Genomic DNA, 24105 nt, shown 5'->3' with positions numbered 1-24105 from the left:
AATACCAGACCGACCCGTGGTCGAGGTGAATTCAAGCACTTCGCCCCTAATAATAAGTAATAATAAATGAAATAAAGATGCATTTCTTTCACGTCGATGGCTATATACTGGAATTGTTTGTGAACAGCACCTGGACTCACGAGCACGAGACGTTGACATTTATGCAAAGGACAAAATATAGGTACAACCATACACCATTGACTCACAAGAGGACAATGCCGCCGACTGTGGGGATGTCTGTGCCATATAAATGAAGACAGGATTATGATATCCACTGTGTATATTTCTCCAGGCACACCAAATTAAAAGTGATATTGAGAAGCGGCTATAGCGGCTCCACAGCCACCGTAGTCCTCCATAAAGAAAGCAACAAAATCCCAATAAAGAAAGGCGTCAGACAGGGCGATACGGTCTCTCCAATGCTATTCACAGCGTGTTTACAGGAGGTATTCAGAGACCTGGATTGGGAAGAATTGGGGATAAAAGTTAATGGAGAATACCTCAGTAACTTGCGATTCGCTGATGATATTGCCTTGCTTAGTAACTCAGGTGACTAATTGCAATGCATGCTCACTAACCTGGAGAGGCAAAGCAGAAGAGTGGGTCTAAAGATTAATCTGCAGAAAACTAAAGTAATGTTTAACAGTCTCGGAAGAGAACAGCAATTTACAATAGGCAGCGAGGCACTGGAAGTAGTAAGGGAATACATCTACTTAGGGCAGGTAGTGACGGCAGATCCGGATCATGAGACGGAAATAATCAGAAGAATAAGAATGGGCTGGGGTGCGTTTGGCAGGCATTCTCAGATCATGAACAGCAGGTTGCCATTATCCCTCAAGAGGAAAGTTTATAATAGCTGTGTCTTACCAGTACTCACCTACGGGGCAGAAACCTAGAGGCTTACGAAAGGGTTCTACTCAAATTGAGGACGACGCAACGAGCTATGGAAAGAAGAATGATAGGTGTAACGTTAAGGGATAAGAAAAGAGCAGATTGGGTCAGGGGACCAACGCGAGTTAATGTCATCTTAGTTGAAATCAAGAAAAAGAAATGGGCATGGGCAGGACATGTAATGAGGAGGGAGGATAACCGATGGTCATTGAGGGTTACGGACTGGATCCCAAGGGAAGGGAAGCGTAGCAGGGGGCGGCAGAAAGTTAGGTGGGCGGATGAGATTAAGAAGCTTGCAGGGACGGCATGGCCACAATTAGTGCATGACCGGGGTTGTTGAAGAAGTATGGGAGAGGCCTTTGCCCTGCAGTGCGCGTAACTAGGCTGATGATGATGATTGAGAAGCTCATGGCCATGCACTTTGCATGGGTTAGCCGTAATGACCCTACCACTGTGATCATCGTCGGAGTCTTCAGAATGCGGATATTTCAAAACCAGACACGAAATAATTCACTCAGTTTTTGCTACAAGAGCTTACTTTGAATGGCCGCACCAATCCAAGTATCTCAGCTACTCAAGAACGGTCGTGTGTATATTATAGCTTTGGCCAAGAATCTGCCTAAGGTTGTAACTGAACCAATCAGTACATATCACCAGAAGAGGGTTATAGCGCCGAAAAAACAAAGCAAGCGAGACGGGACAGGCGCAAAAGATGAGTACAAAGAAGGGCGACCAAGATGACGTCCCCAAAAGCAAAAGTAGACCGGTTGTCATCCCGTACACCCATAAGGCAGCGCACAATTTAAAGCATGTAGCGACAAAATGTAAGGTTGCTGTGGTTTTTTCCGCCCCAAAGAAACTGGTTGGCTTGTGCGTTAGAACTGATCCCAACAAGGTAAACAAAACTGACTGCAAAAAGAGACATGCAGCTCCGCTTGTTAAATGTGCCGTGGGAGTCGTATATCAGATACCTCTCACATGTGGAAAGAAGTACATCGGACAAACCAGCCGTTGTATTAACGACCGATTAGCGGAACGTAATCGGGATTTTAAAAATGGCACTGGTTCTCATAAGCCGCATCATTGTAAAGTCTGCGGAGAAAAAAGGAAGATTAAGTGCGTGGCAAGGCTGAAAGAAGCAAAGGTTTTAAACAGAAGGACCAGACAGCCCGTGAACTGTTGGAGGCCTACTACATTGAAAGAAACTGTAGCGATTGTGTTAGCGCCCCATCTATCTCCATTTATAAGAATGAAACTGCTTTTTTAGATACACGGGCGTGAGATACGTGTGTACCTCACATATCTTTATCCGCTTTTTGTAAAAACCTCGTGCGCATGTGTGGTTCTTGCTACCCATCTTTTGCGCCTGTCCCGTCTCGCTTGCTGTGTTGTTTTTTCGGCGCCCTCTTCTGGAAACATGCACCAATTAGCCCCCCAACAAGTATTACTCAGTACATATCACAGTAATCCCAAAGCTGTCGTCACTAGCGCTGTACGCTCCCAGCGTCTGAGAGCAGTGAGGTCCAGATCACATCACGCTCCGTTTTTAAAGTGTTATCGTACGGAAATTTTGCCGAACACTACCAAAATATTATATTATCGTGTTCATAAAGTCACAAGGTTTCTGAGGATACCGAATTCTTGGACGTACGATGACTTCACGAAGGACTATCGTCACCAGAAGATTCGACGCACATGTTGAAGTGCTAACGCTAAAGGCTCAACCAGACGTACGCGTTCCAATGCGCCCGCACGCGCCGCACCACGCCTGGGCGCGTACGGCGTCAGGCGCGGAGGCTGTTTCGCGTGTCGGCGCGCGGCGGCGTGGAGACCTACAACCGCTAGGATTTTTGCGCCCGCGCCGGAAGCTGCCGCTCACGTCAGTAGCATGACGCACCTCACATGACCACGGCAAGCCAACGTCACTTCCGGAACGACTCTTCGCGCGACGTTCAGGTATGGTGTGCTCACAATACTCATATTAGGTCGCAGTTGAGCTGAATGACCCACAAGGAGTCGTAAAATATGTTTCTGAAATATAAAAACAAATTTTAAGCTAAAATTATTGTTTTTAGAGCGCAGCTCTTTGGCGTCCGTTCCTGGGTTTCGCGTCGTCGTCGGCGTCGTCGTCGACGGCGTCGGCCTCGTAACCAGCTCGCCTCCGCCGCCGCGCTCCGCCGCCGCGCATGCGCCGCTGCTCCGCCGCCGCGCATGCGCGCTGTCGGCTCTCCGGGCGAGGGAGGATGATGGAAGGGAGGAGGAGAGACTGTGGAGGAGGGCTGGCTACACAAATGGCTCTTTGGCGTCCGTTCCTGGGTTTCGCGTTGTCGTCGGCCTCATAACCAGCTCCGCCCCCCTTTCATCCCCCCAGCGCTAGCAGCGACCGACTGATACCGCTTTCGTGAGTCCGCTACCGCACTCACGAAAGACGTCGTGCACTTCCTGCAACTCGCATTAACCGTCCATCGATCCACACCGATGTTAGTAGTGGGGGACTTTAATGTTGACATAAAGACAAACAGCAATTTCCTAACACTTATGCGGGAGAACATCCCGTTCCTCTCGCTCGTAACGCGTCCCACGGCTGTGACAACCTCGCGAGGCACTTGTATAGATCTCGTCTTTGAGAATCAAGCATTGGTGTACCAAGTCGAACATATATCAGTCTATTTCTCCGACCACAAAGCTTCCTTCATGACTGTCAAGAACTGTTAATGGAGTCTTTGTTAAAGGAATACGTGTGAAAAATAAAAAAAAAATTCTGTGATAGCGCATACATGTGTTGCTCGATTTCTTTGCCTCAATCTATCGAAAAGGTGAAACAGCTTATTTGCTGCGCTCAAATTTCGCATTAGGAAGTAACGTAATCGTCGGTAATTTTTTTGCAATATGTAACACATTGCTTAGCATATGGCCGTTAAGCGAAGGCTAGGCTGCCTTGAACATGGCAAGCTAGCAACACTGCGCCGCCGTGACGAGACGCGCGGCTACGCGCGGCAACTCGTGCATCGTTTGGGTGCGCGCCCTCTTCCTCCATCGGGCGCGACGCGACGTCGAGTCAGCGCGGCGTGTGCGGACGCATGGGAACGCGTACGTCTGGTTGAGCCTTAACGTCGACTTCGGCCGGCGACGCGGCGCGGGAAGACTCTAGCACGTGCCGAATGCGGTGCTTGCGTGTGCTAGCAGGACTCCAACATTTTACGGACTCTACGGACTTTTCTTATCGCCAAGAAGGCCGAAGGTGAGCGTTCCCGCCTCTTTCCAGACTTTTGAGTGGGAAAAGACACGTTTTGACGGGAAAAGCTAGCGCTTCGGACGGCGGCGGTCCTTTTCCTAGTCACCGAGCATGCCGGACGGAGCTTAACAATTACTCAAGGCCATTTGGACGTGGATGAGCCGATTCCGGGCCCCTCTCAGGCGTCAGACATTCAACAAAATGAAGCGGGGGACATTCTGCAACATGCAACATCAAATAACGAGGCGCGGAGAAATAACGACGCGTCTCTCGAGAACGACGCGGATATCTCGGCGTCTCAAACATGCACAGAGGACGGGTCGCACACCTTTCTATCCCGTCGCAAGAAAAAGAACAGTCAGAAAAACGAAAAGGAAACCGAAGAGGGAACCTACAGAAATATCAAGAAATTTGAGGGCGACTCAACGAAAAATAGAGAGCCAGACTAACAGCTACCTGCGACGTAGGAAACGCCGTGGACCGCCGCCTCTACCGAAGGATGACATCAAGGTCATTTTGAGGCCATACAAGAGACTCGTGGTTAAAGATCTGCTTGGATCGGAGCTCGCTATGGCAGTGATAGAGGTCTGCCAGAATACTTTTATAGAGGCAGCAGTTTTTTGCTGCGGACTCATCCTGGATCCAATATTGTCATATTACCCACACCACACGAACAAGTGGCGGGACGGCTGCGAGAAATTGGACAACTAAAGATCAGGGGCAGCTTCGCCCCTTTAATTCATATGTGGCAGACCTAATGTTCTGCGAGGCATTGTTCACAGTTTACCACCCAGAACACCTCAGGCAGAACTAATGGAGAACCTGCGGATCCACACTCAAGGTGTGAAGATTGAAAGAGCCCGCATGCTGGGCTCATCCAAATCGGCGATAGTGACTTTCACCGGAAAGGTGCTCCCAAGGTGTGTGTACTTTATGGGAGCGAAAGCGATCTGCTACCCATACAAACCCACACAATCCACGTTTGCAAAATATGCCATTCAACGAGTCATCGTACTGATGTGTGCCCAACACCAGATATCAGCGTGTGTTCCAAATGTGGGGCAACTGAACCCAATCAGGGATACGAGTGCTCGCCAAAGTGTGCCATCTGTGGCGACGAACACGCGACGGGCGACAGTTCATGCAGAAAGAAGCTAAACATCGCCCCCCCCCCCCAACTTCTCGAATGGAGCAGCCTCGACAAAAACTGGAGTGGATTAATTCGAAAAAAAAAAAGACTTCCCCGAAATCGAGCAACAGAGACCCCCCCCCCCCTCGCCCTGATCGTTCAGCTTGGAACGGGAGGAATCGAAAGACTAAGATCAAGGGCACGCCAAAACAAAGCCAACAAACCCAAGGACAACCCTTGGAAACCAAACCTCAAGAACACCTCGGCCAACAAAAATAACAGGAAGAAACCCCGCCAGACCGGAATCGGAACAGAAGGAGCAGCTGCCAATCGACCAAACTATCAGGTGAGCTTGGCGGGGGTCGTGTCTCCCAGTTCTCCAATAACAGACAATCAGCAATACAGAAAAATCGTAGATGAAAAAAAACTAACGCAAGAAATTAAACAGCTTAAGATCCAAACGGAGATAGAGTGCCAAGAATTCCAATTGGCAATCTCTTCATTGCAAACGAAGTTCGAAAACACAGAACGCTGCAGGCCTCTAGCTCGGCAGTCAATCCTAACGGGCACGAGACGCAAATACATCCCACCCAAAAAAGGGGAATGAAAGTAGGCGAGGGAAGAGGTGATAAACTTCCCGACATCCCCATGCACACGCACAACTTTATAAAACAGATCCAGAACCAAGTCCAAGAATAATATAGGAGTAGCATTGCGAATTCCCATTATCTTTTAACGAATTTCATGTGAGACATAAAAGCACTCATCGGTGAGGAATTAAGAATGCAGAAACAATATGTAAACGAGAGTGTGAGAGGCTTGCAGAGAGCAATTAATAAGTGTCATCTTGCTACCTCAATCACTTATAAACCATCAAAGGCAGGTCGGGAGGACGCGGAGGCTCTCGTACATCATGGCACAAACTAAATTGAAAAGTGCGGAACAATTACAGATTTGGCAATGGAATTGCCGTACTTTTCACAAGCACGCAGCCACACTCCAAAATTATATAAATGGTGCACCAATCCGACCAGATGTAATATGCCTGCAGGAAATCGGCCCCAAAGTGGTCAAGCTGCAAGGATACTACACCCTGCAAAATTCTAATTATCCCCGGGGAGCGTTGCCACCCTGGTGGGCAGGACTATTGCGGCCAAAGCAGAGCAGATTAAAAATCTTCAGATCATCAAATAATAAGCTTATTCCCTATAAAAAGAGGCAAGGCAAAAAGTGTGATAGTAGATTTGTGCAGTCCCCAAAAAACAGGAATGAAGATTTTAGCAAACTCCTTGCGGAGGCTCTTAGTCTCGGGTACCAAGGACCGACTCATGGTGCTGGGAGATTTCAACGCTCCCAACAGCGGATGGGGCTACCCAAAAGACACACCCAAGGGAACGCGTCCAGAACACGCTGCATCCAGGCTGGGGCTGAGTCTAATCACGCTCCCCACCATGCCCACCAGGATGGACAACAGCGCGAGTACAGACACGTTCCCGGGCCTCACTTTCAAGTAATGTAATGCAAAAGGATAGACAGTTGAGCGAGTTGGTACGGTAACATGATCATGGCTTCTAGCGCGAAGTGAACAAGAAAAACAAAAAAGGAAACAAAGTTTACTGTAGTACCCTACACACATGGATTATCCCATGGTTTAAGGAATGTGGCCAATAGGTATGACGTCAGTACCGTTTTTTCGGCCCCACGCAAGTTGTCCAACATATACCCTATGACAAATAGGAGACTTGAACAGGAAGGCAAAAGAAAGATGATTGCGGAGTTAAACATGTGTCCCCTTTAGTGTCTTGCAACAACTTGCAACAAGGGTATAGTTTATCAGATTCCACTCGAGTACAGGAAAGCTTACATTGGACAGAGCGGCAGGTGCATTAACATTAGACTAAAAGAACACAAACATTCACTAAACAACCCTAATGCATCACATTTAGCGGCACATTGTTTCGATTGTGGTTGCAAACCTCTTTGAAGACACAAAAATTCTCTCCAGACACAGATGCCAAACCACGCGGGAAATTATCGAGGCATTTCACATAAAAAGATTAGGAGACACTTGCGTTAGCCATACTTCGTTGTCTCTGTTAGATTGCGAATTTCAGTACCTTCGCAATACGTGTACTAATCTGAAATAATCTTTTTGTTTTTTGATTTCCATACCCCCTGATATGTTTAACTGTTTCTTTTTTTTTTTACCTTGTCATGTTCTTATGCTACGTGTTTTTGCAATCACCTATATATATGTTCTTCGTTTTAATAAAAATTTAGTTGAGATTTAGCGCTTGTCCTGTCTGCTCCTTTCTGTGTCCGTGTTCACTTCGCGCTAGAAGCCAAGGTCATGTTACGTCACTTTCACATGCAACATCAGGCACGCCACGCCGCCTGGACCAACCTAGATGAAAATCTAGAAAGTGATCACTTCCTCATCAGCATTGCCCTGTCGACTCCAAAACTACGACGGGTGGTGGGGGAAACGACGCCGACAAACTGGACAAAATTCCGACTACACAATCCTCCACCCAATGTCGAAACAGATTCCATGGAGGAATGGTACGATTTCATTAAGGCAGCGCACAGGCAGACATCGGAAAAGATTACACGGACTGTGGAAACACCAGCGGTGGACAGCCACCTCCTAAGCTTGTGGGAAAGCAGGCATAAGCTGCTAAAAAGGTGGCAAAAACAATGTTTGAACAGAAACCTTCTGTGCAGGATTGCATCTCTGGCAGAGTATGCAGATCAACGTGTCAGTAGATTGGCAACTGAGGGCTGGATAAAGTTTTGCCATTCGCTACAAAACACACTGAGCACCGTAAAAACCTGGGCCATCCTGAGAAATTTCCTACACCTGGAAAAGTTCAAATCTGCGACCAGCAGAACATTGCAAAGGATTGCTGAGGAATTTCCAGGCACGATCGAATGAAGAATTAATAGAGGCTCTCAAGGAAAGATATGTTGGAGGGAGCGCGATACAGTCAGTAGGCCAAATTAAGGATACGGGCGTCCAAAATGCGAAGCTAGATGCCCCAATATCCACAGAAAAGGTTTTTGCAGCAGCCCAGGTGGCCAACAAGAATACAGCCCCTGGCGCCAATCAGGTTACCAACGCTATGATTAGAAACCTTAGCGATAAAGTCATAGAAGCTATCACAAGGCAATTTAATGAAAACCATTGGCTTAGGGGAGAGATCCCCAAAGAGTAGAAAACTGCAAAAATTATTACAATAACAAAACCCAGAAAGAAGCCATCCCTGCAGGCACTCAGACCCATTTCACCGACGTCTTGCATGGGAAAGCTCTTCGAACGGGTCGTACACACTAGGCTTCAAAATTTCATTGAAGACAGGGACTTCTTCTCGACCACCATGTTGGGCTTCCACAATGGCCTCTCGACACAAGACACGGTCCTCCCGTTACAGGAAGAGGTACTCAAAGGGTACCCAAGGGTGGGGAGCACCTATTGTTAGCTCTTGATCTGAAGGGCACCTTTGACAATATATCACATGAAGCAATACTTTGCGAGCTTAATTGGCTGCGGAAAAAATGTATCTAATTACATTGGAGCATTCCTCACGGGGAGGAAGGCTACGATAGGAATATTGCATGTCAAATCCGATCCGTTTCAAATGCCAAACAAAGGCACACCTGAAAGAGCGATCATCTCTCCCCTACTTTGAAAACATCGCCATGTGTAGTCTTGCGCAGACCCTAGACGGTGTCCCGCAACTGGGTTATACTATTTACGCGGACATCACCCCTTGGGCCATGCGCGGGTCCCTAGCAAAGAAAGAGCAGACCCTCCAAGAGGTGGCCACTGCAGTTGAAAACTTTGCAAGGGCCAGCAGTCTCAGCTGTGCTCCCGAAAAATCGGAGATAATATGCATCCACGAGAAACGTTATAAAAGTAATGGGAACACAGAAATTGAAATCGAAAATCAGCAAATCAAAGAGGTCACTTGCTCTGATCTTGGGATTCTGGGTTCAGAGCAACGGCAGGGCCAGCCACACCATCAATTTACTGAAGACGGCAAAAAAACAAGTGGCAAGAATGATTCAAAGAATCACCTTCTGCAAACAAGGCATGAAAGAAAGCAACACTGCCCGTTTAGTACAGGCGCTCGTTATCAACACTATCATAACGCCTCCCTTTTCACACACTCAACAAGAGTGAGAAGGAGCTGGTTGATATTATCAGAGGCGCCTACAAGGTGGTCTTGCACTTACCGGTAGGCACCCCGACAGACAAGCTCCTTGGCCTTGGGGTATACAACACATACGCCGAGCTCAAGGCGGCAACTTTAATTGCACAAAGAAACCGACTTAGCCCGACGAGATCAGGCAGACAGATCATGGTGAGGGCGGGTATTCCACCACACCCGCAAAACTTGGACGAGGTACTGGTGGATATTCCCGGTCCCGTCCGAAGCAGGATCTGTCACTCTTGTCCCGAGAAATATGCACAAAAACAGAAACAAAAAGAGAAGAGAGGGTGAAATGGCTAGGCAAACTAGTCAGAAACAATGAAAATACCGTTTATGTTGACACCTCTCAGTACAGCTGGAAGTGTACGGTAGTCACTGTCATAGGCAATGACAAGGCTAGCCTAATCTCAAGTGCCTCCCTGATCATGTCCTCTATTTCCAAGGCAGAATGCTTCGCCATCGCCTTGGCAATCAAGGACCGGGAACGGACGGGGCTGTCATACAACACCATCATCTCAGACTCTCAGGAGGCATGCCGCTTCTTTATGAACGACCGTCTCCCTGTCAAGGTTAGTCACCTCTTGGGAAAGGTACTCAAGAATATGTACAGACTGGTCTGGTGCCCGGGACACGCTGGCCTGGAGGGGAATGAGAGGGCTGACGCTCTAGCTCAAGAGCTCACGAACCGAGCGGAGCAACCAACTTTTTTTTTTATCGCCCTCCCATTCACAACCCGCCACTTCAAAGGAAAGCCTTCACGAGGAAGATAACGACCCGGCACCACGCGATATTCTTGCTCACCAGCACGGCATGCGGCAAAGATACGGCGCCTCAAACACATCTTTGCTAGGGGAAGACGCAATAGATCTCCGCAGGATTCAAACGGGGGTCTACCCAAACTTAAGATTGAGCGAAATTTTCCCAACTATGTATGCGCGTGCCCAGTGGCGTAGCAACAGGGGGGGCCGTGGGCCCCAGGTGCATGGGGCCAGTGAGGGGGGGGGGGGTGTCATATACGTCTGAAGACACCCCTCTTTCATCGGCTACACCCGGAGAGGGGGGTGACAGAAGACCTTTGGGCCCCGGGTGCCAAACGACCTAGCTACGCCACTGCGCGTGCCTGTCCGTGGGGTAGTGACTCGCCACCGTCTTTGTACCCCATCTCATGGGGATGGCAAAATAGAGCGCCGAATTTAAATGCCTACTTAGTTAGGTTTTATCTAACCAACACACTGGAGCAATGGGAGGCACACCTCGCCAGCTCACCCCCGATGGTGCAGAAGGCTCTTCTTGGTCACGTTCGGCTAGCGGCAGAAGCCAGTGGAGCCCTGGACTTGGGGCGCCACCCATCAAGCTCCTAATCCCCCATCCCCTGTCCCCAATTCAATAAAGTTATTCTCTCTCTCTGTCATCACTACCATTACCAAATTATGAAAATAAATGTGTACCCTTGTCTAACCTTGTGTCTAACCCTGCAGCTTCACTGGTCATCCACCTTCACAAAGTGGAATGGCTTCTAAATTTTTCTAGGTCATCATTTGCTTGTGATAAATGAGCGTTCTCTGAGCACATTTTGACTTTTGCAATTTAAACTGTGTCATACTCTTTGCTCAAGAATGTTATGCTGCCAAGTCTGTCATTAAGTTCTATGCAGCCGGTTGACACTTTTTGCTCACTGAGCAAGAGCTTGGTGGCAAAATTGTTAGTGCTGTCAATTTTCTACTTAAACTGAGAACAGCATGCTTGATTACATCATTATAAATCATGGTCTTTTCATTTCCGCGAACATCCTGTGACACATTCTAGGCAGTTGTTGGTCCCTTTAAGGATTTCTGCAAAACATACTGGCTCAAATAACACTGATGTTAAGCAAGCTTTCATGTGCAGCCAGGACTAAATTAAAAGCAATTATTATCATTTCTTTTGAACACATATACAATTACCAGGAAAGGGAAAGCGAGGAGCAGGCTGGCAACTGCCACCGGAAGGGGCACAATGCCTGCCTACTCTCCAGAAGGGAGGTGACAGCAACACAGAAATGGAAGATAGGAAGGAGGGGAGGAAACAGGAAAGGAAGAGCAAGTAGAACACGCATGCTACATATGAGCAAGCAGATCCCACAATGACACATACAAGAGAAAACAATTTACTAGCATTAGTTTTACTGTACAGGTGCTACTCTTTTGGGGGCTGCGATTCCACTCTGCGTCTCTTGGGAGGAATGTAATTTCCCATGCCGGCTGCGGCTTCAGCTTCAGCCTGGCTGTATGGCTCCTCTTCCAGGGCCTTCAATCTGTACATAGGAGAAGCAACGGTATATAGGCTTTGAGTTCTAAACAGTGCTGCACTGCTCAGAACAAGCACCCGAGCCACATAATTGATGATAAGGCCACCTACATGCAATGCGAAGCACGTAGTGCTCCCCGCTTACCTTTTCCGGTAATGATTACTGTTGCTCAAGCTGCCGCGGCGATGGCAGCTTGCCAGTAGCATACGAAGCAGGAAGTGAGGTAACTACACTTTCGTACGTAAAAGAAGAACCAGCCTAGCCACTGATTTGTGTTGTGACAGTGCAATGGGAAGGCCATGAGTAGTGAGGACGCCTGAAGAGCAGTGTGCATACGAGGCATGGTGAATTTCTCTTCTCGTTGTTCCACTCTTTGTAGGTGCACAAACTCAGGGCACAAGCCAAGTCGCAGGCCGTCGAAACAGCTTAGGTTAATAATTAGGTAAAGCGCATGTGAGTGTCGCCAGGTGAATAATTTCAACCTATGTCACAATGGGTAATCGTTCTAGTAGTTGCTTGGCTGTCCAATCATCTTCACAGTATGGATTGGAGATCATTTTCTTTCACAAGGTTTTAATAATGCAGCAAAAACTGATGACATCAAACCAATGCATTCAGCATCTGATAATCTCAAGAGGGCCTGCCAAGACTGTATAGAAATAAGCTAAATCAAAGCAGGGGGATGATGTGCAGTGCAGAGCACACTTTGAAACTTCAGACTGATATTGTTTGATAACACTGTTGTATTCGAAAGTGCATATCTAGGGCCAACAAGGCATTACATTATTACCAGAATAAGTAAGCGTGACCAATCACTGTTCAATAATGCATTGCACACACACGTGTCAAGTGGGCGCACACAACCTCCTTCGGGATAAGGGAGTGTGCGTCTTCCTAAGGGAGCTCAAGCTCAAGGAAGTTGCCATGTCACACGGACAATAATAAGTGATTAAAGTAAGCCGCCAGAGGCACGTGTAGCGGTGTTTCGTTTTAGTACAAGTACAAAAATGGAACTTTGAATTATGCTTGAAGTTATTATAGTTAAAGGGACACTAAAGGTTACTATGAAGTGAACGTGTACTGTTGAAGTACCATCCCAGAAACCTCGAAACGCTTGTTTCGTGCCAAGGAGAAACTTACTTTAAGAGAGAAAGCGTTCTGAAGCGTCCGCGTACCTCTAACGCAGTTCAAAACGCCCGCCCTCCGATCGAGGAGTACTGACATCATGGTCTCATAGTGACGTTGCGCCATTGGTGAGTAGAACGGCGTCCGCAGACGGCGCTACGGCTTTTCTGCGCAAAACACAAACGCGCGGCCAGAAACAGAGCCAAGACAGAGCCGACAGCAGATCGAAAGCGGGAGTATAGTGGCTAGCGGAAGGAGAAACGCACGACCATAAGCTGGTACTTTATTCTATGACGCAAACTTCGACGCTCGTCGCAATGGACCCTGACAACGACAGATTGGCTCGCGATGCTGGGCTCAACTTCAGCGATTTGAGCACTGATGAGCGCGACCTGCTGCTGAGGGCTCGCGCTGCCGGGGTCGTTGCGTACTATGACGGCGGCCTCAGCACCGGCTCTCCGGAGCGGGAAAGCAACGAGGGCTTCCCACGACATCACAAGGACGTGGCATCCTCACTGCTTTTTCGAAATGAGTTTCGCGAGCCAGCAGAACCCGCACAGCACGACGCGATAACGAAAGTACTGAAACTCCGAAGCGTGCGCGGCGCAGAGTCGAGCGAAAACGAAACCTTTCGACCACCCATACTACTGAAGGGTAATGTCAAAATGTTTTTTTCTTAGAACCGAATAGACGTAGACAAGTAGCATTTTCTTCCGCCTTATAATCGAATGAAATGATATTTTTTAATACGAATAGTTGAGTATTAGTAACACAAATTATGAGTGCTTTCGTCATCGGGCTAGTACCGGAATGTCGCTGGGGGGTCTCAAATCGTGTCATGCATTTACCTCAATTTCTCGGTTACTATAGCTCTGTTCGCGATTATATTGACGCCTTAGACGTTCTAGAACATTGCTCTACCACTTTAACTTGACTTTCTGGTAACCTTTAGTGTCCCTTTAATGCTCCTTTGATAAAACATATTATTCAAAATATTTGGCGCAAGAAACATACAACTCGTTAAATATCAAAGTGCGCTCATTAAGCATAGCTGTGCTGACAGTGACGGCAGCCACCCTGTACTTATATGTTTCTTTGAACCGAGGTAAGTAGGCTCAGCATTATGTGACCCAAGCTGCTGCAAATTATAATGAAAATGCAAAGTTTCGCGCAGGGTGACCTCGTGAGCTTTCCTCTTATTTTGTGTAGTGTGCCGTTATCAGTCACGAGTGACCACACCAACCACTGCACGACAAGTACAACAAAGGCTACGTTCACACGCACCAGACACAGCAGGTCGAGTAAAAAATCTGGCTGACCGAGCGCGACATGACCATGTTTACACGAACTCACTTCTGACGAGTCTGGACAATGACGGCACAGAGCGTCGAGCCGAGACGTAAACACGTCTGAACTGCGCTTCTGGCTCCCGCTGCCGTCGTCGTGGGTCTTATCACTATGATGAGGTTGCACTGCAAAGTGCTTGTCTTGGCCTTGATCTGATATTATTTGCACCGCCGTCACCTAAATCACAAAATCACAGTGGGACGCACACGTCTCGGCACTGGCAGGCCCAGCACGTCAGCGTTTACGTGGATGCTGCAAACGGGTAAGGCTGGTCTACCTACCTGATGCAGTCAGGCTGACTGAGCCCGACTATGCTTGTTCAGCCCAACCGGCTAGGGCTGGAATATACTCAACAGGCATATTCCAGCCCAACAAACCGACTCGACCCACTGCTGTCGGGTTTATGTAAACGCCCTGAAAGATGAGAAAAACATGGTGCCAAGCGACCTAGGTCGAGAGTATTGTGCAGCAGCAAGCATAACTGTTGCTGAAATGTGCTTGAACTTTTATTTTATTCAATATAAATGTATGAAACAATCGCTGAGTTAATTTTAACGCAAATATTTATTAAATTGCCAGTTTTACAACAAGAACTATGGGCAAGAGAGTACTCCCTTCAGCTGCCGAGGGAGATAGCCGATCTCCCCTGACCGAAAGCTCCTTTAGATTCCCTTAGCAGAAGGGCGACCATGTGACACTGAGTGTATCTCCCTCGAGATAAAGACGACGGAGCTAAAAGGAGTTTGCAGCTGCCCGAGTCACAGGGCTATAACAGTTGCAAAGAATGCAGTTTCAAACAATTTTCAAAGATGCAACAGCAATATTCAACCATTTGGACCAGTTTACGCACAAGCTAGTCAAGGCATCTCTCATCAAAAAGAGGGTGACAAAATGCATTGGTCAATTGCCATCACATGAAAAGGAATATGCTTTAGTTAATAACTAAAACGTCCTGTGATGTAATCACTGCTCAGCTTTTGCATGCTTGTCACATTTTTCATGTAAGTTGCGTAAATAGTTGTCTTTCTACTGTGAATTAGTGACCACATGATGTGAGAGATATTCTCAACTGCTCTCTGAATAAAAACAACCATGAGTGCCATTTTAGTGTCCTGTTCCTCCACATACTTGTCCAGTGTCAATATTAGACCTAAGAACGACCTACAGGGGCGCTACGAGCACCACTCGCATGTCGTCTGCTGCAATTCAGGCGATGTATAGGTGCCTTCTGCAGTGTTTCTGTTTGTTCACACTCATTGCCTATGCTTGTATACTTATGATGGTCCTCTCAAACATATTTTTATGACATCTTCGTTCACGAAAATGTATAGGGAGCTTATTTCCTTGGTGACAATATATTTCTCAGAGGCAAGGCTACAGTGCCAGCCGATGGAACTCTGACCAGCCCATTGGAGTTTTTCATGCACAGATCTAGACTGCAGCGGTAGCTCATGTGAATAATAAAAGCATAAATGCAAAAACATAGCACATACGAATCCAGTTAGGATATCATGCCTGCCGTGGTGCAATATGCATGTCACAAACCCTGGCTAAATATGACTTCTACAACATTTACCTTGACTTTAACCCGCTAAAATATGTTTGCTCACGACAAGCAGTTCATGGTAAAATAGTCAATTTTTTGCATTTCTCCAAAGAAACACTCAGCAGTAACACTTAACTAATGCTGCAGTTTAGATTCTGCCAGCACCACTTGAGTTTTAACAGCATCTCAAAATTAGGCCATTCTTCACTAGTTAAACTTAAGTGGTGGTAATTTGAACTAATGCTGATAGGAGCTTACAGCTGTTTGCAGCACAGGAAAAGGAATGTGCCAATATTTATTCCCTCTCTGTGCTACACGTTCAACTCACCTGAGCAATTACTGGTGCTTCTTGCTTGAGAAACAGACATGACAAAACTGTTTGGAGAACTGACACAGGCTGCTCGGGCCAAATATTTGAGTGAAATGTGCCTTTTGGTCCATATGAGTGCAGCTAGCATGAAGCCGAAGCCTCATTCATTAGTAGTGTGTGACATATTGAAGATATGATTATTCCCTAGTGGAGATCAAAAGACAAGTGAATTCGTGTGAGGCTTGCGTGTTTTCTTTACAAGGTGGGTATGCGAGGTTCTCTTTTTATGTACTGATGAAATGAATAGTTCTGTTTGTATAATTAAACAATGCAGGATCGAGACATGGTGAAGCAAAATGTGTTTGAATTTTCCTTTTCAAGGTAGCCTAAGCTGCGCTGTAGCGCCTCGAGTATACTTTAGAACATTGTAATTGGTGTGGTAAAGAACTACTTCACGGTTCAATTCGAAGTTGCAGTGAACTGCTGGGTTTCTTAAACAATGCGTGCCTCACTGTAACGACAGTCAGCTGCCTCCGCTGCGGGAGGGGTGTGCCATATTGTTGATAAAGGCTAGTGTGCGCCACTATAAAATATTTCATTGCTTGCAGTTGGTTCGTTCTTAATCGAAACCACAAAATTTTATTTCAGGTGATTGCTGTTATGGTATTTGTGAAGTACATGCATCCTATGATGCGCTGTCATGTTACAGCCAATGCGTTTTCTGGATGCCTGTTTCAGAGAACAGTGAAAGTAGTAGCAAACCTTTTTACACAAAATGTCCGCACCTAACCCTTCCTTTTATGCATTAATGAAGTGGCCAGGTTTGACAAAAGCAACTCACCAGAGTATTAAGATTCAGGATGAAAGCTTCCCTGGGCAGTGTCCTGACACGGATTTATAATGTTGACACCAAATACCAAAATATTCCTTCTATGTAAAATGCAATGTATCTCGTAATAAGTACTCGGGGAATGTAATTGTTTAGAGGAGCATCTTGCATAACTTTGCATGTTGAATTTGCAGACATTCTTTTTAATCAAAATTTATGGACAGACACAGCATATATATGCATTGGAAAACCAGTAGATCTATTCAGCATTACATAGTTTGCGATATCCAAGTTGCAAATGTTTACGACTCAAGTGGTTTTGAAGGAAGTGCGGTTCAGGCATGGCAGCAGAAACAGTCAGAAATAATACGCACGGCTCGAGCCGTCAATACAATGAAACATTGCTTTCCTTTGACCGCTTCTTAGCCTTACGTAAGGCCTTCTCACAGTGAAGGAGCGATGGAAGAAAACAAGCATACTCTGAAAGCTCCCTTTGCCTCTCCTCACGTAAAGAATGGCTGCCGTACGCCTGGATTCTGCAGCCTATCTTAAAATCTTTACGCGAACACCATTATTGAATGAATAAAAAGTAGTATTGTTGCACAATTTTTAAATTGAAGTGCTAATATAGAAACATGTGCACGTTTTCTAGTTTTGTTTACTAAACATAAAAAAGTACATTTCAGCACAATACTTGACGTGTTCAAGCAACACATTACATACCAAATGTTCGTCCAGTACTCAAATACGTTTGCCAGATATGGGACCCTCAAAGCTCTAAACTTATAGAAAAGCTTGGAACGCGTCCAAAACCATGCTGCAAGATTTGTTTTTGGTAATTATAACTTCCGTAGCAGTATTACATTAGTTAAAGAGGACCTTGGTTGGAAAACACTAGCGCACCGCTGATTAACTGCAAAATTAGAACTTTTTTTCTGAATTTACTCTGATCTCACAGGTATAAATAGGAACTTGTACATTTTCCCTCCCCAATTCATCTCTAAACAATGTGGTCACGAGCTGAAAGTTTTTGGAATGCGCTGTCGTACTGATGTCTACCGTAATTCATTTTTTCCACATGCTTCCCGCACACTGGAATAGGCTTCCCAAGAGCATTGGTGAATGTAAAACGTGTTCAGAGTTTCTGTCTTTATTGTCACACAGTCTGCCGTAGTATAATAACATCCTGTTTATATAATTTGGCTGGCATTGCACTTCATGCGATAGTGTACCCTTGCCATTTCTGTGTTGCAATTTTGCACCGCATTTCACTGAAGACCGTTTTGCCGTCGAGATGACTCATCGATGTTACATATTTTGTTACTTTTACCACCTGTGCTTAGCTGTTTTAAGTTTTTGTCACATGTTCATTTTCCTCCAATTGTCCCCCCCCCCCCTGCAATAATGCCCTTGTGGTGCTCAGGTACTTGTATAATTAAAAAAAAAAAAACACTGGCACCCCCGACGTTGCGAAACGCCTAGCAATGCCATTCATGCCAAACGTGAGACTGAAATGAACATGCCTGGCCAGACGTACTGTGCTCGCACTTCTCCACAGGCAGGCGACAGTGCGCATGCGCAAGGAAACATCATGTGGCCAAGCAGAGAGGTGAAGTGCTCATTCCGGGCCAGGAGCTGCGCAAGGACGCATGAAGGTAGCTTGAGAGCTACCTTATGCTGGGGAAGCACTGAAGAAGCCTTCGCTGAGGCCCCCTAAGTACGGATGCTTTCAGAATAACATAAGGTGGCCTCACTGCAATGAAGCCATCCTTAATGAGGCAAGGAACATTTCGTTGTATGGCCCTTAGATGCGCTTTAAGGAGCGTCAGGAAGCCGGTCAATACGGAGAGATGTGGTACTTTGGGACGACAAACCTCATTTCTAAAAGCCCCGATGGTGAGCAAAAGTCACTAACCTTCGCTTGTGGTTCTTACTTTTCAGGTGGTCATTGAGAGAGTTTTTGTCCATGAAATACCTCCTGCAAGACACGAGAGAACGTAATGAATAAGTAAATGAAAAATACGCTACTTGGTAAACCGAGAACGCATTGCACGAATAAATTATATGCTCCGCTGCCCACCCTCACAAGCCTCCTCCACATTTGAAACCAAATGCAATGCGGAGTCATTTGCGCACTGCTATGTGGGGAGAAAGAATCTATGCGTTCGGTAAACAAAACTATAAACCCCTGACAACAGAAGAAGCGGCTTTCGCCGAGAGCGCTACTGTTGAATTTGGGCACAGGGACTGAAGTCAATACGAGACAATTACAATATATCTAGCACAGAACATCGGAGACTCGGCATTTCTGTGAAGCTCTGCAGCACAAAAGGTGTGGATCTACTTTCGAACAAGTTCGTTCAACCACCCGCACTAACACCAACTGTTGCATTTATCTTATTGTGTGACACGAACAGATTGCGCAGAAAATGCAATCATGCCAATAGTCGATAAAAGAGCCAGCCCAGGCTAGAGCGAACTCTTACGCGCAGTGCAGGCAGTAGAACTGCGCGTCTCCAGGCATGTCGTAGTCAACCTCCTGGTTGAGGAGCCTTTCTGCCTTTTCCGGCTGCATGTCGATGTGAATCTGGTCGATATCTTTAGCCCTGCGTTTCGTCTTGTCCTTCTTGTGCGATGCTGTGTAGCCCTTGTGAGTCTTTTTCCGCGAATAACGAGCCATTTTGACAGCCTGCCACTACGCACGCTGACAACGTGAAAACCAACCTTCTTTTAGGCATACTTCAGTTTCGCAGCTCCCTGCGCGAGCCCGTTGGCCAGCGTGGCCGCAGCGGCTGTCGCTGGAACTACCGGCGCTGCAGTCGCGTCTTTTGCCACGCGCCGCGCGTCGTCTGCTCCTGCTGCGACGCGTCGTTTGCCACAACTGATCTGTACTGCTCGTTCGTCACCCGCCGTGGTTGTTCAGTGGTTATGGTGTTGGGCTGCTGAGCACGAGGTCGCGGGATCGAATCCCGGCCACGGCGGCCGCATTTCGATGGAGGCGAAAACACCCGTGTATTTAGGTTTAGATGCACGCTAAAGAACCCCAGGTGGTCGAAATTTCCGGAGTCCTCCACTACGGCGTGCCTCATAATCAGAAAGTCGTTTTGGCACGTAAAACCCCATGATTTAATTTTTAAAATTTTTTTGTCCGCCGGTAAATGTAGTTTAGCTACACACTCTGAATTTTGTGGCAAACCTGCCACGCTTAAAGGGACACTAAAGGTTACTATTAAGTCAACGTGGACTGTTGAAATACCATCACAGAAACCTCGAAACGCTTGTTTCGTGCCAAGGAGAGACTTATTTTAAGAGAAAATGCGTTCTGAAGCGTCCGCGTACCTCTAGCGCAGTTCAAATCGCCCGCCCTCCGATCGAGGAGCTCTGACATCATGGTCTCATAGTGACGTTGCGCCATCGGTGAGTAGAACGGCGTCCGCAGACGGCGCTACGGCTTTTCTGCGAAAAACGCAAAGCCGGTCGTGCAAAACGCAAACGCGCGGCCAGAAACAGAGCCAAGACAGAGCCCACAGCAGAGCGAAAGCGGGAGTATGGTGGCTAGCGGAAGGAGAAAGGAATTACGTGCCACATTACGTCCCACGGCACACGGAGAGTCCGTTTTCGTTAAACTATAGGCTGCGGCGAGCTCGCAGCGTGGTCTGTGAGCCTTTTCGCACTCGCAACAGGGCATAAAAAAGTGCGAATCGACGCAAAACTCGGCCTAGAAACGTGCTTCGCCACAGCCGACCCAGATGTCGTTTCCCGCACCGCCACCAGGCGCCGCTACTATACCTCAAGCTCCAGCGCAAGACGCCCATAAGCTGGTACTTCATTCTATGACGGAAACTTCGACGCTCGTCGCAATGGACCCTGACACCGACAGATTAGCTCGCGATGGTGGGCTCAACTTCAGCGATTTGAGCACGGACGAGCACGACCTGCTGCTGAGGGCTCGCACTGCCGGCGTCGTTGCGTACTACGACGGCGGCCTCGACACCGGCTCTCCGGAGCGAGAAAGCAACGAGGGCTTTCCACGACATCACATGGACGTGGCATTCTCGCTGCTTGTCCCAAATGGAAGTTTCGCGAGCCAGCAGAACCCTCACAGCACGACGCGATAACGAAAGTACTGAAACTCCAAAGCGTGCGCGGCGCAGAGTCGAGCGAAAACGAAACCTTTCGAACACCCATATTACTGAAGGGTAACGTCAAAATGTTATTTTTTCTTAGAATCAAATAGACGTAGACAAGCAGCATTTTTTCCCGTCTTATAATCGAATGAAATGATATTTTTAATACGAGTAGTTGAGTATTAGTAACACAAATTATGAGGAGTCCTTTCGTCATCGGGCTATGGGGCTAGTACCGGAATGTCGCTGGGGGGTCTCAAATCGTGTCATGCATTTACCTCAATTTCTCGGTTACTAAAGCTCTGTTCGCGATTATATTGACGCCTTAGACGTTCTAGAACATTGCTCTACCACTTTAACTTGAGTTTCTGGAGACTTCACGGTGTCTTTGTACTGTCGGCGCTGCAGTGACGTATCTCTCACGCAGCGCGCGTCGTCTATTCCTGCGATGCCATCTCTGCGGTAGGTCGTTTTCCCCGATTGGCCTGCGCCGGTCGCTCTTTGACAACTGTGTTTTGGCTGCCCGCACAATATTTTATGTCAAATACACTTGAATGACATGTCTAGCTAGTCTTTAGATTAGAGGCTGCAGCTACACCGCAAATGAGCGGTTGTGCACGGCGATTCCGCTTTTCAACCAACTTTTTCCCTATAAAAGTGCCACGGTGCTCTCTCCAGCGGGGGCTTTATTTTATGCTGCTTATTCTTAAGATGTGTAGTAATCAAAGAGGGCGAGCGTCACGCCCAGCAGTCGCTTAAGGCCGCGGCCGCCGTTGCTGCGACCCGGTCGCAGGGGTGGAAAGGGGGGGTAAGCGTTATAGCATAGAGAAATAAATTTGGTTATAGTGCCTTAGGGCCCGAAAGCGTTAAAAATATACGCTAAATAATGGTTTGGCTTGGCTCCGTATATTATTTTTAAATAAGTGGCGCTAAAGCGATGAACGCGACGACAGCCCCGAATCGGTGCTTCCGTTCTGCCCGTGCGGTCTTCGCCTGTGCCCGTGACTGTGGAGAAGTGATTGTGGCTGTTCGATGTCGTCAAATGTGAGAGCTTGTGGCGAAGTGATTGAGTATGGCCGTAGTAGTTCTGCCTATGTAGTGTTTTGCGGACTTCACCTGTGCCTGTGACTGATCGTGTTGCCCAACTTTGTGGAAAGCGACGTGGTTTGTGTAGATGTCATCGCAGCGTTTGCCAGCTCCTGGGTGGCCCCTGTGCCAGTTATTGATGGCGTTGCCCAGTAGCCTTGTGGAAGTTGATGTACCTTGTGTGGATTTCGTTGCCGCTTATGACTGCCTTAATTATAGGTTGTCACGCTGCCTTTTGAAGCGCGTACAAGCGCGAGAAACTTCACCGATTTTTGTGTTAACAACGTGGACGTCTCGAAATGTTAGCTAGAAAATCAACCAGCAGCAAGCCAAGTCTTTATTTTGTGGTTTTGCGAGCTTATGCTCATGCGAGCAGCAGAAGGACGAAAGGTCCGTTACATAATGTCAGTTCCATGAAATCAGCTTTGCCGCAATACAGTCATGTTATGCGCTGAAGCTTACGTAATGTATTGCGGTAAAGTATATGAAAAGTAGGAAGGGACCGCTGCGTTACTGGGGCGATTTTCTTGTATTACAGTCATGGCCGTGCGCGAACAAGAAAATATCACGGTCGAAGCGGATGGCACAAACCTTGCCAATGCTTCAATTGGAAAAACAAAACGAATCGGAGTGGGTGATGCCAAAAACAAAGCCTTGACTTTTGTATTATCAAAGCAGTTTCGAGAATATTCAATCATATTCCAAGCTCCTGCCTTATTTATGATTGTTTAAAGTATATGCATATATTGTGCACCAGCCCTAGCACCAATTCTAATGTACTTTAATGATGTAAGTTTAATAACACATGGGAAATATATAATTTGTGCTGTATGGTGTTGTGCTGTTTATAAGCTGCTGCTTTCATGTGGTAATGTGTACATTGGCTGGAAGAGTTGATGCATCCTCCTTATAGAACTCATTGAAAGGTGAACCACCTGTCAAGCCATCATTGTTCTTGCAGTTGTACACCAGATTTCACAAACATGGGGATAGTTATGATACAGAAAAAGTAGCTGAATATATCCAGATGCATGCGCAGGAGTGCGGAAGTCGACCATCTATCTCTCTAACTCAGGTTGAATGTGCCTACATGAGTAACATGTAACACTTGTTGGGTGTCTGGTTTCTTTTATTGTTAGCTTAGTTTGTGTTTTTTCTCCCATTTGTAGGTTTTTGTGTGTGTTGCTGTATATGTATGTAATTGCTTTCAGAGTGGCTTTCTTGTTGCTAATAAATTTAGAGAAGGCAGCGTTCTTCATTTCGTGCATCAGACAGCAAGTGAGCATGTTTCAAAGGATGTTGGATTTTGTTGCCATAAGCAACAAAAAGGCATAAGCATATAGACTGCTTGCAGGAGGTACTCTTTATAGCATTAAGGATATTATCATGCTGATAACTCTGTGCACAATTATTGGAAAGATCACTTCATGTCTGACATGTCTTCTTGCCACCATGAAATCTTGTCAGACGCATAACACGGGACATACACCACAGATCTTGGCCAGCCATTCTCATTTGCGGTCTCGACCTCCTACCACTGAGCAGACTGGTCCAAGAGACCAAACATGCAACTTTTATCTGATTAAATGTAGTGTACGTTGCACAAAATTAGATGTCAGGTGTTATTGTTGACACAGATACATATCTGTGAGCCTCATAAACTAATGTCAAAAGAAAGAGAATAATACCCATGAAATGCACTCTTGGTAGGATGGCAGGACCATTCTCTTGCAGAGCTAAATAACAACCATGCAGAAGTATCATGATATCAAGCTGAACATTAATTTACTCCAACAATAGTTTCCTTCGTGGAACATTGCACTGATAGTCTTGAAATACAATACCCATTGCTAACTGAAGGCCTTCCAAATTAGCATGACAGGAGGGCATATTTTAGGAAGCAAGAATGAAAACGGAGCCGGTTAACTATGAAAGTTGTGAATGAAACTCTGCTGAAGTTAGAAAAATGAACGAAACGG

General features: G+C 46.7%; 1 protein-coding gene across 2 annotated transcripts; it reads right to left on the bottom strand.

The window, feature by feature from the left end:
- Window positions 1-9551: 9551 nt before the first annotated feature.
- Window positions 9552-19651, bottom strand: LOC139051634 (zinc finger protein 593-like). 2 transcript variants are annotated; one of them, XM_070528578.1, is made up of 4 exons: window positions 19400-19651; window positions 18829-18891; window positions 11640-11762; window positions 9552-9707 (listed from the first exon to the last, which is right to left on the bottom strand). In XM_070528578.1, the coding sequence occupies exons 1-3, from the start codon at window positions 19591-19593 to the stop codon at window positions 11645-11647; spliced, it is 375 nt and encodes a 124-aa protein (XP_070384679.1). In that variant the 5' UTR covers window positions 19594-19651; the 3' UTR covers window positions 9552-9707; window positions 11640-11644. The 2 variants fall into 2 exon arrangements, with proteins under 2 accessions (XP_070384679.1, XP_070384678.1); XM_070528577.1 differs by lacking the exon at window positions 9552-9707 and having other exon boundaries at window positions 11604-11762.
- Between the last annotated feature and the right edge of the window lie 4454 nt (window positions 19652-24105).

This window comes from Dermacentor albipictus, unplaced genomic scaffold (assembly GCF_038994185.2).
Source record: "Dermacentor albipictus isolate Rhodes 1998 colony unplaced genomic scaffold, USDA_Dalb.pri_finalv2 scaffold_13, whole genome shotgun sequence".
In the NCBI taxonomy this organism is placed as follows: domain Eukaryota; kingdom Metazoa; phylum Arthropoda; class Arachnida; order Ixodida; family Ixodidae; genus Dermacentor; species Dermacentor albipictus.
Note: the sequence above shows the minus strand (reverse complement) of the source record. Positions and strands in the feature narration are given on the sequence as shown.

Coding starts and splice junctions, on each gene's coding strand:
- LOC139051634 (XM_070528578.1), bottom strand. CDS start 19,593: ATGGCTCGTTATTCGCGGAAAAAGACTCACAAGGGCTACACAGCATCG. Junction 18,892..19,399: donor TTCTACTGCCTGCACTGCGC/GTAAGAGTTCGC, acceptor CGTGTCTTGCAG/GAGGTATTTCATGGACAAAA. Junction 11,763..18,828: donor AGTAAGAACCACAAGCGAAG/GTTAGTGACTTT, acceptor TCCTATGTACAG/ATTGAAGGCCCTGGAAGAGG.